The sequence below is a fragment of the Sphaeramia orbicularis genome, unplaced genomic scaffold (genome assembly GCF_902148855.1).
Source record: "Sphaeramia orbicularis unplaced genomic scaffold, fSphaOr1.1, whole genome shotgun sequence".
NCBI lineage: Eukaryota > Metazoa > Chordata > Actinopteri > Kurtiformes > Apogonidae > Sphaeramia > Sphaeramia orbicularis.
Genome location: NW_021941508.1, coordinates 34,496 through 49,833, shown reverse-complemented (window position 1 = coordinate 49,833; position 15,338 = coordinate 34,496). Strand labels below are relative to the sequence as shown.

The following is a 15,338-nucleotide window of genomic DNA, read 5'->3' as shown; positions in this document are numbered from 1 at the left end:
CTGTCAGTCTGCAGGTATGAGGACCGGACAGACGAAACCCTTAAAGGCGGGTTGTGTTCGAGCTGCAGAGTGGCGGAGGAGGCCGTTGTGCGCATGTGCGCAGATCTTCACCTGTGCTGCAGCTGGAGTCTCTTATAATCAGGTAATTGATGCAGAAGGAGCAGAAGGAGTTATAATCAAGTAAGAGCAGCAGAAGGAGGATCTGAGCCTGACCCTGGACCCGCAGATCCTGGCGGGTCAGCTCTTATTATCTGTATTACAGAAGTATAACCGAACACACCGGGAACACACACCTGAACCACGCGCTTTGGCCCGGTTTTCCCGGGTTATTACTCATCAGGACCGGGTCCGAGGTCCGGGTGTCCGACATGAACCCTCCAACCGGAAGAGAGGAACCGGACCAGCCAGGTAACCCTAACCCAGGTAACCCTAACCCTGTGGTGTAGTCTCGTTTATTCTAGTGGGTACACTGTGATGTCCCCCTCCCAGCCTCATACACCCCCGTCCTCGAACAGCATCTGGACCACCGCCCCCTCCCAGAGCAGCAGCTCCACAACAGGCCCACACAAGAACCACCACGCTCATGCAATATAAGCGGTTCTGTCCAACTCCTGTTAGTTCAGTTCCACATTCAGCTAAATTTGATCTATAGTTGGCTGAACCAGGAAAATAAGAGAACAGAATAATACAGAATAATGTCAACTCCAAACTTTTCTCTATGTTTAAGAGCGAAAAAAGTAAATTACATTCTGAACAGGTTTACATCTACAAACGATCCTTTCTAAAGATTGAATAACATGAACAAACTGAAAAATCAGTGTAATTTAACACTATTCTGCCTCAGTTTATCATTTACACATGTTCATTATAACTTACAGATCACAGTGGATCTACAAACACACAAAACATTAAATAACATTTCCATTTATTTTGTGCATTTGGCAGACGCTTTTTTCCAAAGCGACTTACAGGGGAAACCAGTCAAATCACTCAATCAATCAAATTTTATTTATATAGTGCCATATCACAACAAAAAGTTATCTCAACTTTATATATAGAGTTGGTCAAAACCAGACTCTAAGCCAATAAATAAATAAAAATAACAGACAGAATATGGTAAAATTGTACTGACTCCTCTTAAGACATTTCAGGTTGTTCATATTTTTCAGATTATTCACATTTTTGCAAAATTATACTTTGTTTTAGTGTAAATACATGAAAATATTTCATTTACAAACAGAAACATTGTCAGTTGTTATTATTTCTCTGTTATTCGTAGTATTTGATGGTCCTGCCCACTGCAGCTCAAAACTGGTCTGAATGTGGAACCTGAACTCAAAGTATTGTTCATATCTGAGTGTAATTTTTGCACTTCACAAATTCATCCCAAGGGCCGAACTGGACCCTTTGGTGGCCGAATTTGGGCCCCGGGCCGCATGTTTGACACTTGTGGCATAAAGTCTACATTCCACATAAGTGAGATCATGACAGACTGGTTCTGTATGATTGAAATGTGAGTATATTGTAAGAGACAAGATGTGTACCTGTCATTAGCAACTGGACTTTAATTAACTATTCACCAGCCTGTGACTGGACTGTCCACAGCCGGACTGACCACAGCCAGACTGACCACGGCTGAACTGTCCACAGCCGGACTGTCCAGAGTCGGACTGACCACAGCCGGACTGTCCACAGCTGGACTGACCACAGCCGGACTGTCCCCTGAAGCGGCAGTAGTAATGGTGACAAGCTGAAACTGTGTCATTAGCCTCTGTTTTCTTTTCCTTTTTTTCCACACTGTCCGTCACTAGTGTGAGCCCAGTCGTTCCAGCGTGCAGCTGGACTGCTTCCTTAGTACTGAACGTCAGAAGGCCCATACGGTCCAAAAGTGTGGCTTGTAACACAGAGACATGGAATTTATGAACGGTGAAGTTTGGTTCTGTTTCAGAACACTACATGACTCACTCTGCTTCATCTGGACCGGCTTCAGCAGGAGGGGCGGGCTTTACCTGAACGCCTACGAAGTCTCATTTCCCCTGGAGGAGAATATGGACCCGCCCCCTTCGTACCACCTGACCAACGGCACTCAGATGACAGACGGTAAACCACGCCCACCACAGAGAAGACCACTGACCATCGACTGTTTATATAACACCAACTAGCAACCATCGACTGTTTATATAACACTAACTAGCAACCATCGACTGTTTATATAATACCAACTAGCAACCATCGACTGTTTATATAACACCAACTAGCAACCATTGACTGTTTATATAACACCAACTAGCAACCATCGACTGTTTATATAATACCAACTAGCAACCATCGACTGTTTATATAACACCAACTAGCAACCATCGACTGTTTATATAACACTAACTAGCAACCATCGACTGTTTATATAATACCAACTAGCAACCATCGACTGTTTATATAACACTAACTAGCAACCATCGACTGTTTATATACCAACTAGCAACCATCGACTGTTTTATAACACCAACTAGCAACCATTGACTGTTTATATAACACCAACTAGCAACCATCGACTGTTTATTAACACCAACTAGCAACCATCGACTGTTTATATAACACCAACTAGCAACCATCGACTGTTTATATAACACTAACTAGCAACCATCGACTGTTTTATAACACTAACTAGCAACCATCGACTGTTTATATAACACTAACTACCAACCATCGACTGTTTTATACACTAACTACAACCATCGACTATTTTATAGCACTAACTACCAACCATCGACTGTTTATATGACCTAACTAGCAACCATCGACTGTTTATATACACTAACTAGCAACCATCGACTGTTTATACACTAACTAGCAACCATCGACTGTTTATAACACTAACTACCAACCATCGACTGTTTATATGACACTAACTACCAACCATCAACTGTTTATATAACACTAACTACCAACCATCGACTGTTTATGACACTACCAACCATCGACTGTTTATATACACTAACTAGCAACCATCGACTGTTTATAACACTAACTAGCAACCATCGACTGTTTATATAACACTAACTAGCAACCATCGACTGTTTTTATAACACTAACTAGCACCATCGACTGTTTATATAACACTAACTACCAACCATCGACTGTTTTATATAACACTAACTACCAACCATCGACTGTTTATATAACACTAACTACCAACTATCGACTGTTTATATAACACTAACTGGCAACCATCGACTGTTTTATATACACTAACTACCAACCATTGACTGTTAATAATATAACACTAACTACCAACCATCGACTGTTTTATATAACATTAACTACCACCATTGACTGTTTATATAACACTAACTACCAACCATCGACTGTTTTATATACACTAACTACCAACCATTGACTGTTTATATAACACTAACTAGCAACCATCGACTGTTTTATATAACCTAACTACCAACCATCGACTGTTTATATAACACTAACTAGCAACCATCGACTGTTTATATAACACTAACTAGCAACCATCGACTGTTTATATAACACCAACTAGCAACCATCGACTGTTTATATAACACCAACTAGCAACCATCGACTGTTTATATAACACCAACTAGCAACCATCGACTGTTTATATAACACTAACTACCAACCATCGACTCTTTATATGACACTAACTACCAACCATCGACTGTTTATATGACACTAACTACCAACCATCAACTGTTTATATAACACTAACTACCAACCATCGACTGTTTATATAATACCAACTAGCAACCATCGACTGTTTATATAGCAACCATCGACTGTTTATATAACACTAACTACCAACCATCGACTGTTTATATACACTAACTACCAACCATCGACTGTTTTATAACACTAACTACCAACCATCGACTGTTTCATATAACACTAACTACCAACCATCGACTGTTTATATAACACTACTACCAACTATCGACCGTTTATAACACTAACTACAACCATCGACTGTTTTATATAACACTAACTACCAACCATTGACTGTTTATAATATAACACTAACTACCAACTATCGACTATTTATATAACACTAACTAGCAACCATCGACTGTTTATTAACACTAACTAGCAACCATCGACTGTTTATATAACACTAACTAGCAACCATCGACTGTTTTATATAACACTAACTAGCAACCATCGACTGTTTATATAACACTAACTACCAACCATCGACTGTTTTATATAACACTAACTACCAACCATTGACTGTTTATATAACACTAACTACCAACTATGACTGTTTATATAACACTAACTACCAACCCTCGACTGTTTATATAACACTAACTACCAACCATCAACTGTTTTATATAACACTAATTACAAACCATTGACTGTTTATATAACACTAACTAGCAACCATCGACTGTTTATATAACACCAACTACCAACCATCGACTGTTTATATAACACTAACTACCAACCATCGACTGTTTATATAACACTAACTACCAACCATCGACTGTTATAATATAACACTAACTACCAACCATCGACTGTTTATACAACACTAACTAGCAACCATCGACTGTTTTATATAACCTAACTACCAACCATCGACTGTTTATATAACACTAACTAGCAACCATCGACTGTTTATATAACACTAACTACCAACCATCGACTGTTTTATATAACACTAACTACCAACCATCGACTGTTTATATAACACTAACTACCAACCATCGACTGTTTTTATAACACTAACTACCAACCATCGACTGTTTATATAACACTAACTACCAACCATCGACTGTTTATATAACACTAACTAGCAACCATCGACTGTTTTATATGACACTAACTACCAACCATCGACTGTTTATATAAACACTAACTAGCAACCATCGACTGTTGATAACACTAACTACCAACCATCGACTGTTGTATATAACAATAACTAGCAACCATCGACTGTTTTATATGACACTAACTACCAACCATCGACTGTTTATATAACACTAACTAGCAACCATCGACTGTTGATATAACACTAACTACCAACCATCGACTGTTTTTATAACACTAACTAGCAACCATCGACTGTTTATATAACACTAACTAGCAACCATCGACTGTTTATATAACCCTACTCCCCCCCCATGTGTCCCCCTTTGGTTTCAGACCCAGGTCTCCAGGATCCGCCCCCCCATGCCCCCTACAGTCCCTTCATCCTGGTCTCTAATCTTCGGGCTCATCTGTACGTGGCTCTGGAGAAAAACGTGTGGATGCAGAAACGCATCGAGGAGCTGGAAGAGGAGAGGAACTATCTCCGATGTCAGTTAGACCGATTTATAATCAGCATGAGGAGTCCGACTGAACAGGGTATGGATCTGTTTCGTAGATCAGAGGTATGGATCTGTTTTCTGGATCTGCTAAAGGTTAAGATAAACACAGGAAGAACCAAAACAAATGGAAGTTCTTTTCTTCACGTTCATTGTGAACAGATGGACTCACATGAGTCCTAACCCTATCATCTATTTGATCAGTGACTGATTGGGGCGGAGACTCCCAGCGGGGGGTGAAGGTCCAGCCCACCGTTCCTCCAAACCCCCCCTCCCCAATGACCACCAGGTCTGGGATGACCCTCAACGCCTTCAGGACCAGGTCTAAGGCCCCGCCGTGGCACCGCCCCCATCCCAGGTAACTCTAATCCTGACCCTGACCTTAACCCTGGGTAAATGATAACCTTAACTCTAACCTTAACCTTAACCCTTACCCTCACCCTAACCCATAACTCTAACCCTAGTGAAGCAGGAGTTCCACCTGGAGGAGGATAATATTACACCGATGCTGAGTTTGAGGAAGAGGATGAAGAAGACGACTCGTCTGTGGAGACGAAGAAAAAGGGCAGAGGGCGAAGGAACGGAGGAGAACCACGGATGAAGATGAGGAGAATCTTCAGGATCACCATGGACGGGAGAGGAGAGAGGTGAGGCTCATGTGACCACTGCACACATCATAACAGGCAGAGGTGAAGGTTATGACCACACTCATTACAGCAGGCAGGGAGGTGAGGCTCATGTGACCGCCACACGCATCACAACAGGCAGAAAGGTGAGGCTCATGTGACCACTGCACACATCACAACGGGCAGAGAGGTGAGCTCATGTGGCCGCGCCGCATCACAACAGGCAGATAGGGAGGGTCATGTGACCACACCACCTCACAACAGGCAGAGAGGTGAGGGTCATGTGACCACTGCACACATCACAACAGGCAGAGGTGAAGGTTATGTGACCACACTCATTACAGCAGGCAGGGAGGTGAGGCTCATGTGACCGCCGCACGCATCACAACAGGCAGAAGGTGAGGCTCATGTGACCGCCGCATGCATCACAACAGGCAGAAAGGTGAGGCTCATGTGACCGCCGCACGCTCACAACAGGCAGAGAGGTGAGGCTCATGTGGCCGCCGCAACGCATCACAACAGGCAGATAGGTGAGGGTCATGTGACCACACGCATCACAACAGGCAGAGAGGTGAGGGTCATGTGACCACACGCATCAAACAGGCGGAGAGGTGAGGCTCATGTGGCCGCCGCACGCATCGCAACAGGCAGATAGGTGAGAGTCATGTGACCACACGCATCACAACAGGCAGAGAGGTGAGGGTTGTGGCCACACGCATCACAACAGGCGGAGAGGTGAGGGTCATGTGACCGCCACACGCATCACAACAGGCGGAGAGGTGAGGGTCATGTGACCACCACATGCATCACAGGCAGAGAGGTGAGGGTCATGTGACCACCACATGCATCACAGCAGCATAGAGGTGAGGTCATGTGACCGCCACACGCATCACAATAGAAAACACACTATTAAAAAAAACTACTAATATTGCTAGGTCAGGTTAAGCCTAACGCTAACCCTAACCCCTTCCATTAGGGTTCGGGTTAAGCCTAACCCTAACCTTGTTTCTAACCCTAACCCTTGCTTTCGTACTGAATCTCCTCACAGCAGTAGTGTCATGGGATCCAAACCCTGACCCTGTTGGGTTTGTCCCTCCACAGTGAAGGACCCAGATGGGGTTCTGATCCGGTACAAGAAGATCCTGTCCACCTACCAGCGGGTCCGGAGTATGTCCAGGGCCTTCCAGATCCACGGCGTGGACAGAAACACCATGGCGTCCACGTCACCCATCGCTGAGCTGCTGCTGGTGGCACCAGAGAAGGTGAAAACGGGCGGCCATGGCTCAGATGGTAGGGGGTCGTCCAATAACCAAAGGGTTGGCGGTTCGAATCCCGCTCCGTTCCAGTCATGTGCTGTTGTGTCCTCGGGCAAGACACTTCCCCCTCCTTGCCTCCAGTGCTCCTACTCACACTGGTGTATGAATGTGTGTGAATGTTCGTTGGTGGTGGGAGGGGCCGTAGGTGTGGATGTGAGCCATGCTTCTGTTATGTCAGTCTGCCCCCCGCAGGACAGCTGTGGATACAGATGTAGTTTACCACCACCAGAGGAGAGTGAGAGCAAATGAAGAATGGATCCTCTGTATGCTTTGAGTATGCATTCATAGAAAAGCACTACAGAAATCCAATCCATTTATTATTATTATTAAACCCCCAGGGTTAGGGTTAGGGGGTTAGGGTCTGATCACATGCTGCTGTGGAACAAACCCAGACATCAGAACACCATGTTGATGAACTCAGACTGTAGGAAAAACAGAAGAAGAATCTGAGGCAGTGAACGCTGATGGGTTCAAGGACACAAACAGGATCTGACTGCAGCTGGCAACCTAACCCTAACCCTGTTCCTATAACCCTAACCCCTGACCCTGTTCCTATAACCCTAACCCCTGACCCTGTTCCTAACCCTAACCCCTGACCCTGTTCCTAACCCTAACCCCTGACCCTGTTCCTAACCCTAACCCCTGACCCTGTTCCTATAACCCTAACCCCTGACCCTGTTCCTATAACCCTAACCCCTGACCCTGTTCCTATAACCCTAACCCTGTTCCTATAACCCTAACCCCTGACCCTGTTCCTATAACCCTAACCCTGTTCCTAACCCTAACCCCTGACCCTGTTCCTATAACCCTAACCCTGTTCCTAACCCTAACCCCTGACCCTGTTCCTATAACCCTAACCCCTGACCCTGTTCCTATAACCCTAACCCCTGACCCTGTTCCTAACCCTAACCCCTGACCCTGTTCCTATAACCCTAACCCCTGACCCTGTTCCTATAACCCTAACCCCTGACCCTGTTCCTATAACCCTAACCCCTGACCCTGTTCCTAACCCTAACCCCTGACCCTGTTCCTAACCCTGACCCTGTTCCTAACCCTAAACCCTAACCCCTGACCCTGTTCCTAACCCTAAACCCTAACCCTGACCCTGTTCCTAAGTCTAACCCTGACCCTGAATGTGCTACAGGTGGCGGACGTCGGTGAGTTTGACCCGTCTAAGGAGAAGCTTCTGGATTATGCCCGACGCTGTTATAAGACCATGGACGAGCAAACGCACGCCAAAGTCCAGAGCATGAAGAAGACGCACAAGCTGCTGCCCATCTCCTATAGGTTCAGGAACTGACCAATGGGAGGCAGCAGAGGAGGAGGCACCGCCCCCTTTTTTCAGTGTCACTTAAAGAAACAATAATAAATGTGACAAGTCCAACACAGTTAATGTGAAAACAGTTCAACTCATTTAAGTGTTTCTTTAGTTTAGTCAGATGAAAGTTAAAGTTAGAGGAATCTGAGTTCCAGTTGTGGTTCATCTGAATTCTCTTTACAGGCCTTTTCATTTATTATTATTATTATTATTATTATAATAGTTGCAGGTTTTGAAACTCGTCCATTTGTGTTTGAATATTTGGCTGTAAACTGTAGTTTCTTCTGCCTTTGTTTTTGTTAAATATGATCAAGAATTCTGTTGTTTTCATGTATTTTTGTGACACTGCAGTTGATTGAACTGACACATTCATCTAATGTCTGTTATTTTAAGTTGGTCGCGATGATGCATTTATGATTTGGATTTATGACTGAATACTATGTATGTGCTGAAAGTAAAGAAACTGGAGTGGGAACTGCACTGGTTTGGTTTTGAATAGAACTTTTTATTTATGTGACCATTGTCACATTGATCCAAATATGAGACTAGATTGAATTACATTTATGCATCTGGCAGATGCTTTTTCCAAAGCGACTTACAGGGGAAAGCCAAAAATTAAAAAAATAAAATAAAATACAAGAATAGATTAAGAAGACATAAAACAGCTGTACAATTTAAAAGTGCAATAAAAATACCAAGCAAAACAACAAAATAACCATAATCCATTAAAATGGACTGTCAGTGCTAGGATAGGAGGTGTTCTCTGCAGAGCTGGGTCTGGGAATGGGTCTGGGTCTGGTTAGGGTCTGGGAATGGGTCTGGGTCTGGTTGAAGACAGGCAGGACGCCTCTGTTCTGTTGAATGAGTGCCTTTAAACCCATGCTTGTTATAAAACTGTCACATTTAAAGGAAAGCTGGCCCGTTCTGTTTAATCCAGGACTGAAGCGCCCTCTGGTGGCAGAGCAAAGTAATGCACTGATGCATGATGGGATGGATGCTCCTTGTGTCTGAGGTAGAGGAAGGTCGATGTGCTGCTGGAATTCATTCCCTCCTCCAGGAGGTATTATGATCACTTTGTTTTGTGTGTGTGTTGTTTTTTTTTGTTTGTTCTCATCTTTAGTGTAAAACTCTTCCACCCATCTTTCCCAAATCTTCCCCAGAGATAGGCCTAGGCCCTGGGACCAACCCATTAACTTTTGGTCCCAGTAGGCCAAAGTTGAAGGTCACAGCAAGGTCACAACATCTACAGCAGGGATTAAAGTTCTCCATCACCACGACGGATTTCCGTCAAATGGAAAAATTGAGGGGGGGAAGTCATATTGAAGTAACTTCCCCACGTGTTTCGCGGAGTCCAGTCGGCACTGGGTCCCGGGTCTGCAGACCTGAATCTGCAGGTGTTGAACACAGGCACAGGGGGGCACAGGGGGCTGACAGGTTTAACAGTGATGAGAATAAGATGACTTCTTTTTATTTTTGTTGGAGGACAGATTGATGACTATTTCTGTTTGGAAGGAAACTCTGCTCATTCTGTGCCTTACAAACACATGGACCAGTTCAGCTTCACTGAAGTTCAGCCTCCAGACTAACTGGAGTTTAGTGCGAACAAGGAGCTTTCATTCTGAAAGAACCACAGCAAAAAGGGAAGAAGACACAACTGATCTGCATGGACCTTCATGTTTGGGTTCAGGGCTGATCTCCTCTTGCCGGTATATGACTAGAGTGTGTGTGTGTGGTGTGTGTGTGTGTGTGTGTGTGTGTGTGTGTGTGTGTGTGTGTGTGTGTGTGTGTGTGTGCCCTTCCCGTGCGTGCGGCTGTGCGCGCCGCGGCCTTACGCGGTTACGCGCCCGACTGCATAAGTGCTTATTTGGACCCGTTTAGCATCTTATTTCTATGTTGTGGTACAGTACGAAGATAAAACTGAATGAATGAGGAACACCCTTGGTATTTGCAAAGCCACTGTATTTTAAATACCCTCACAGAGGATCTGGAACGGAATATATTTTTGTTTCAGTTGACGGAATTTCTTCCAATCAAAAGAGACACGATATTGGCGGGGGGGGTTGTGGGACGCAGGTTTGATGACGTACAGATTATTTTGGCTAGCATATACGACATCATGGACACGTTTGTAGAGGAAGGAGCTGAAGTGGGAACTATTGAGAGATGCGTGGAAAATACAGGGTGTCCCATAAGTCTCCATACATAGGAGACATAATCCATTCCATACATATATGGTTCTAACATGTATTTCTTTATATTTCTTCTTTCTAGTTCTTCAGCAGTGGAGGACACGCATTGAAATGTGTTCCGACAAAATGGCAGTCATATAGAGCATATTATATAAATAAAAATGGTTTATGTCAAGAAACGTTTATTTTTCCTATGTATGGAGACTTATGGGACACCCTGTGATGGAGGTGGGCGTGGCTTGATGAGAAGGGACGATGGAACTCCAATTAGATCATGGTGCAAAAAAATGAAGCAGCCTGGTGCGTGCATGTGCGGAGTTTGCCACAAGAAAATTCTGTTTGGTTCCAATGGTAAAAAAGTCCTGATCCACCATCAATCTGAGAAGCTGAAGATGAGTTGGTTAGGGTTACATTTACACAGACATTTTCCCCAAAATTCATGTGCTGTTGGAGTTGGAGTTATGTTTTAGGAGTTCCTAAATTGTTAAATAAAAAGTTTTTCACTCATTTTTTGCAGTAAGGTTTTCTTCTAGTTATTTTCACTTGCTTCACAGGTTTTCATCCCTTTAAAATTAACCACAGAACACCAAAACTGACCTGAAGCTTTAAAAATGTTCTGGGGGAGGACCCCCAGACCCCCACCAATACCACTCATGACATTTTTTTTCCATGTTACTAATCTTCTACACCTGTACACTCTCCCATTCAGTGCGTTTTACAGTATTGACAAATTGACTATGTAAACTTGTACGCTACAGTAGTATTGGACTGCATCATTTTTAATAGTGGACAATGATTTTGACCAGAAGAAAATTTTCAGTCAGATGAAAAATTTTTGCTTTAATCCCTGATCTACAGTTTTCCATCTGTCATCATTGAGACATTTTCCAAAATTCATCCAAAATTCAAATCGACTCTGATTCTCCTCCAGTTGGATCCACCTGTAGCTTAGAACAATCTCTTGTATCTGGAACTAAATTGTCCACATCCACTGTGGAATGTGGACTCTGTGGACATTTACACTGAACACTGAAAATCCCATTTACCACTTTTTTTGGTCATTATTGTGATCACTCTGCTTTGTCTGTCTGTCTGTCTGTCTGTGCAAGATAACTCAAAAAGTTATGGACGGATTTTCATGAAATTTTCAGGAAATTTTGATACTGGCACAAGGAAGAAATGATTAAATTTTGGTGGTGATTGGGGGTGGGGGGGTAGATCTGCCTTGGCGGAGGTCTGCGGTGCCCAGTGCTTTCTAGTTTTTTCTCTCGTTGGAAACACGTTTGTTCCTTTCAGACAAAAACCTCAACTGGAAGATGACCATAAAAGCAGAGGACCACCTATGACAACAACACTTCAAACCAACTGTCACATGATTCTGCTGTTAGTCCAAATATGAATCAAATCCCCTTAAAAACCCTGTTAAAAATAAATCCATCAGTTTAAAGCTGCAGCTGAACTGAGAAAACTAAACCAGTTTCAACATAATATGAACCAACCCACCGACTGATGCATGTGAAAAACACTCTATGGATTATTCTGGTGTTTAATGTAAAACCTGTCAAAAATTTATGGAGGTTCCATGGATTTATTTAAAGTATTTATGTCTTTATTCATGTCTTTATTCATCGCTATGTTGCTCCTTCTCTGTTTGTTACTGCTTTATCTTTTCTCTGTTTTAATTGCAGCCACGTGAAAACTGATTCCGAACATTAGCTTTAATAAACCTGCTTCTGACTCTGTTCACACTTTGGTCTCAGAAGAATTACTTGTGTTTTACCAGTTATTAAATATTTCACTCTTTTTTAGATGTTTTTTTATTGTTAGGGTTTGTAGATTTGATCAGACTCTGATTTCACTGTTAATGTACATGTTGAATTGATTCATTAGTTTAATTGTTAGTTTGTCACAGTCTGCTTTATTCCCTTCCATATGTAAGTGTAGGACATAACTTTTGTTATAATTTGGCGCCATAAAAATAACTTAATTAGTTGATTGAGTGAGTTGCTGATCGAAGCAGAGGTAAACGGCTATTCCCATCATCCCCTGCGGCCAGAAGCTCCCTTTACCCCTTTGACCCTTCAGACTCGTCCAATCAAGTGGGACTTTAACAGAAGTAGTGAAAACCATTCCCTTTGGACTGACAGTAGGTCTTAACCAATAGAATGGCACAGGAGGCACCAGTAGACCAATAGCAGGAGGAGTGGGCTGGGCTTCCGTCAGCAGGGCATCAGAGGAGGAGGAGTTGGTGTTCCTGTCCGCCATCTTGGATGTACGGTGTGATTGTTTGAGGAGCAGAAGTGACTCTTTTTGGACAAAATCCTCCTCATTCTGAGTTGTTGAAGATTTACAGAAGCGGTGTGGCAGCGGGAAGGAACCGGAAGTGGGAAAACTGCAGGTAAATAGTTTGTAGAGTGAAAGGAGGACTCTTTTTGGGGGCTTTCTCTCCCTTTCTCTGCTCTTTCCAAACTGTTTCCACATCAAACATCTGAGTCTGCGCAGAAGGGCCGAACCCACAACGCAACCAAAGACTCGGGTCCGGACCCGGGTTAGGGGTAGGGTTAGGGGTGACCGGGACCCAGGTTAGGGTTAGGGTGACCGGACCAGGTCTTCATTGCCCTCTTCTACTTCAGATGCTGGAACTCCGGTTCCCACAATGCCCGTTGCTACACAGTTCAAGAAAATGCCCAGTGACCTACGGGCTGTGTTTGTAAACAAGCGGACTGTTTACACTTTGAAGTCGTTCCACTGTGATGGAAACAAGTTCAGGTGGAACCGCAGACCGACTTCCGGTCCAGAGGCTGGGACCAGATTGAACAGATGTGATGTTAAACTGGTGCCAGAAGTCCTGAACAGCTGTAAGGCCTACAGTAAAGACAGGGTGGAAAAGCTGAACTGAGGAACCCTGTGTGGAACTGTCTGAACCATGAACCCTGTGTGGAACTGTCTGAACCATGAACCCTGTGTGGAACTGCCTGAACCCTGTGGTGGAACCGCTGAACCATGAACCCGTTGTGGAACGGTCTGAACCATGAACCCTGTGTGGAACCGCTGAACCATGAACCTGTGTGGAACTGTCTGAACCATGACGCCTGGTGGAACTGTCTGAACCATGAACCCTGTTGTGGAACTGTCCTGACCATGACGCCTGTGTGGAACTGTCATGAACCATGAACCCTTGGGAACTGTCGAACCTGAACCCTGTGTGGAACCATGAACCCTGACCCTGGTGGAACTGTCTGAACCATGACCCCGGTGTGGAACTGTCTGACTAGAATAAACAGATTCATTTACTGCTGATAAGGAAGATTCCAGTGTTTTAGATATTTAGATTCAGTGAGGTAAAACGTCCTCATCTCATGTGGTTCAGTTCCTGTTGATTGGTGGAGGAGATGTTGAGGTCAAAGGATGGAGTTGGGCTACTTCTGATCTGGACCGGACGCAGGCTGGTTCTGGACCTGACCGGGCCTGGTTCTGGTCCTCATGTGCCTCCGCCTTCTGATCTGGACCGAACAGGCTGGGTTCTGGTCCTCAGGTTCTGGTCCTCGTGTGCCTCCACCTTCTGATCTGGACCAGACCGGGCTGGGTTCTGGTCCTCATGGTTCTGGTCCTCATGTGCCTCCACCTTCTGGTCCTCATGGTTCTGGTCTCCTGGTTCTGGTCCTCATGTGCCTCCACCTTCTGGGCTGGGTTCTGGTCCTCATGGTTTCTGGTCCTCCTGGTTCTGGTCTTCATGGTTCTGTCCTCCGGTGCCTCCAGCTTCACCTCAGGTTCAGCTAGGGCTGCACGATTTTGGCAAAAAAAAATCCTGATTTTTTCCTCTAAAAACTCGATTTTCGATTCGATTTTTGGGTATAACTAGAAAAGACAGCAGAAGTCAGCGGTGTCGTTTTCGTGAGCAGTCCACAATGCAAGCTCTGCTCTGACCTCAAATCTGGGGATGGTATCACATGATGAACCCACAGTTTTGTGTTTGTTTTTTCTCTTCATTAAATCTTTAAAATGAGTAGAGTATACAAACAATGTATACAACAAGAAAATACCTTAAGTTTTGTCAGGGGGAATACACTACAAAAAATGTTCCAAATCAGAGCAAATATTGATGGTTTTTACCGCCTTTTTGTTTTCCACAGTTATCCAACAGCTTTAAATGAAGTTCAACAGCTTCAAAAAATAAATAATGTTTGGTTTGTTTACAGAACTTACATTTGTGAATGAAAAAACATTTTGCAAGTAAGAGGACTAAATTAATTATTAAAAAAAAAAAAAGAGTTTTGTTTTGTTCCTTTTGGGGTAATCTGGCCCACAGAAGTCATACCAGTGAAGTCAGTGACAGGCATCAGTTGTGTGTGGACCACAGAATATGATGAACCCAGGCGGTTCAGTTAATCTGGGGGAACAGACCGACCCAGGACACACTGGAGGGATTCTATGTGTGGAGCTGGTGGAGTGTGTGGGGCACAGGGCTGTGTGGGCTCCTCTGCTGAGGCTGATGACCCCGGAGACCCGGACCCGGTTCAGAAGAAGACAGAACGGTACGGATCCGGGACAAACAGAAG

The 15,338-nt window shown here is 44.0% G+C and overlaps 1 protein-coding gene and 1 pseudogene across 1 annotated transcript; both read left to right on the top strand.

Moving 5' to 3' along the window:
- Positions 1 to 368: 368 nt before the first annotated feature.
- Positions 369 to 8,665, top strand: LOC115415983 (coiled-coil domain-containing protein 106-like). Its single transcript, XM_030129662.1, has 8 exons — positions 369 to 408; positions 490 to 613; positions 1,949 to 2,100; positions 5,170 to 5,370; positions 5,535 to 5,688; positions 6,095 to 6,228; positions 7,058 to 7,218; positions 8,417 to 8,665. The coding sequence occupies exons 1-8, from the start codon at positions 369 to 371 to the stop codon at positions 8,570 to 8,572; spliced, it is 1,122 nt and encodes a 373-aa protein (XP_029985522.1). The 3' UTR covers positions 8,573 to 8,665.
- Positions 8,666 to 13,151: 4,486 nt separating this feature from the next.
- Positions 13,152 to 15,338, top strand: part of LOC115416004 (CCR4-NOT transcription complex subunit 3-like) — a 36,526-nt pseudogene continuing 34,339 nt past the window's right edge.

Bases quoted from the DNA above. Each gene is read 5' to 3' on its own strand.
- LOC115415983 (XM_030129662.1), top strand. From the start codon at position 369: ATGAACCCTCCAACCGGAAGAGAGGAACCGGACCAGCCAG. The intron at 614-1,948 runs GTTAGTTCAGTT...GTTCTGTTTCAG, and splicing joins AGCGGTTCTGTCCAACTCCT to AACACTACATGACTCACTCT. The intron at 5,689-6,094 runs GTAACTCTAATC...GCATCACAACAG, and splicing joins TGGCACCGCCCCCATCCCAG to GCAGAAAGGTGAGGCTCATG.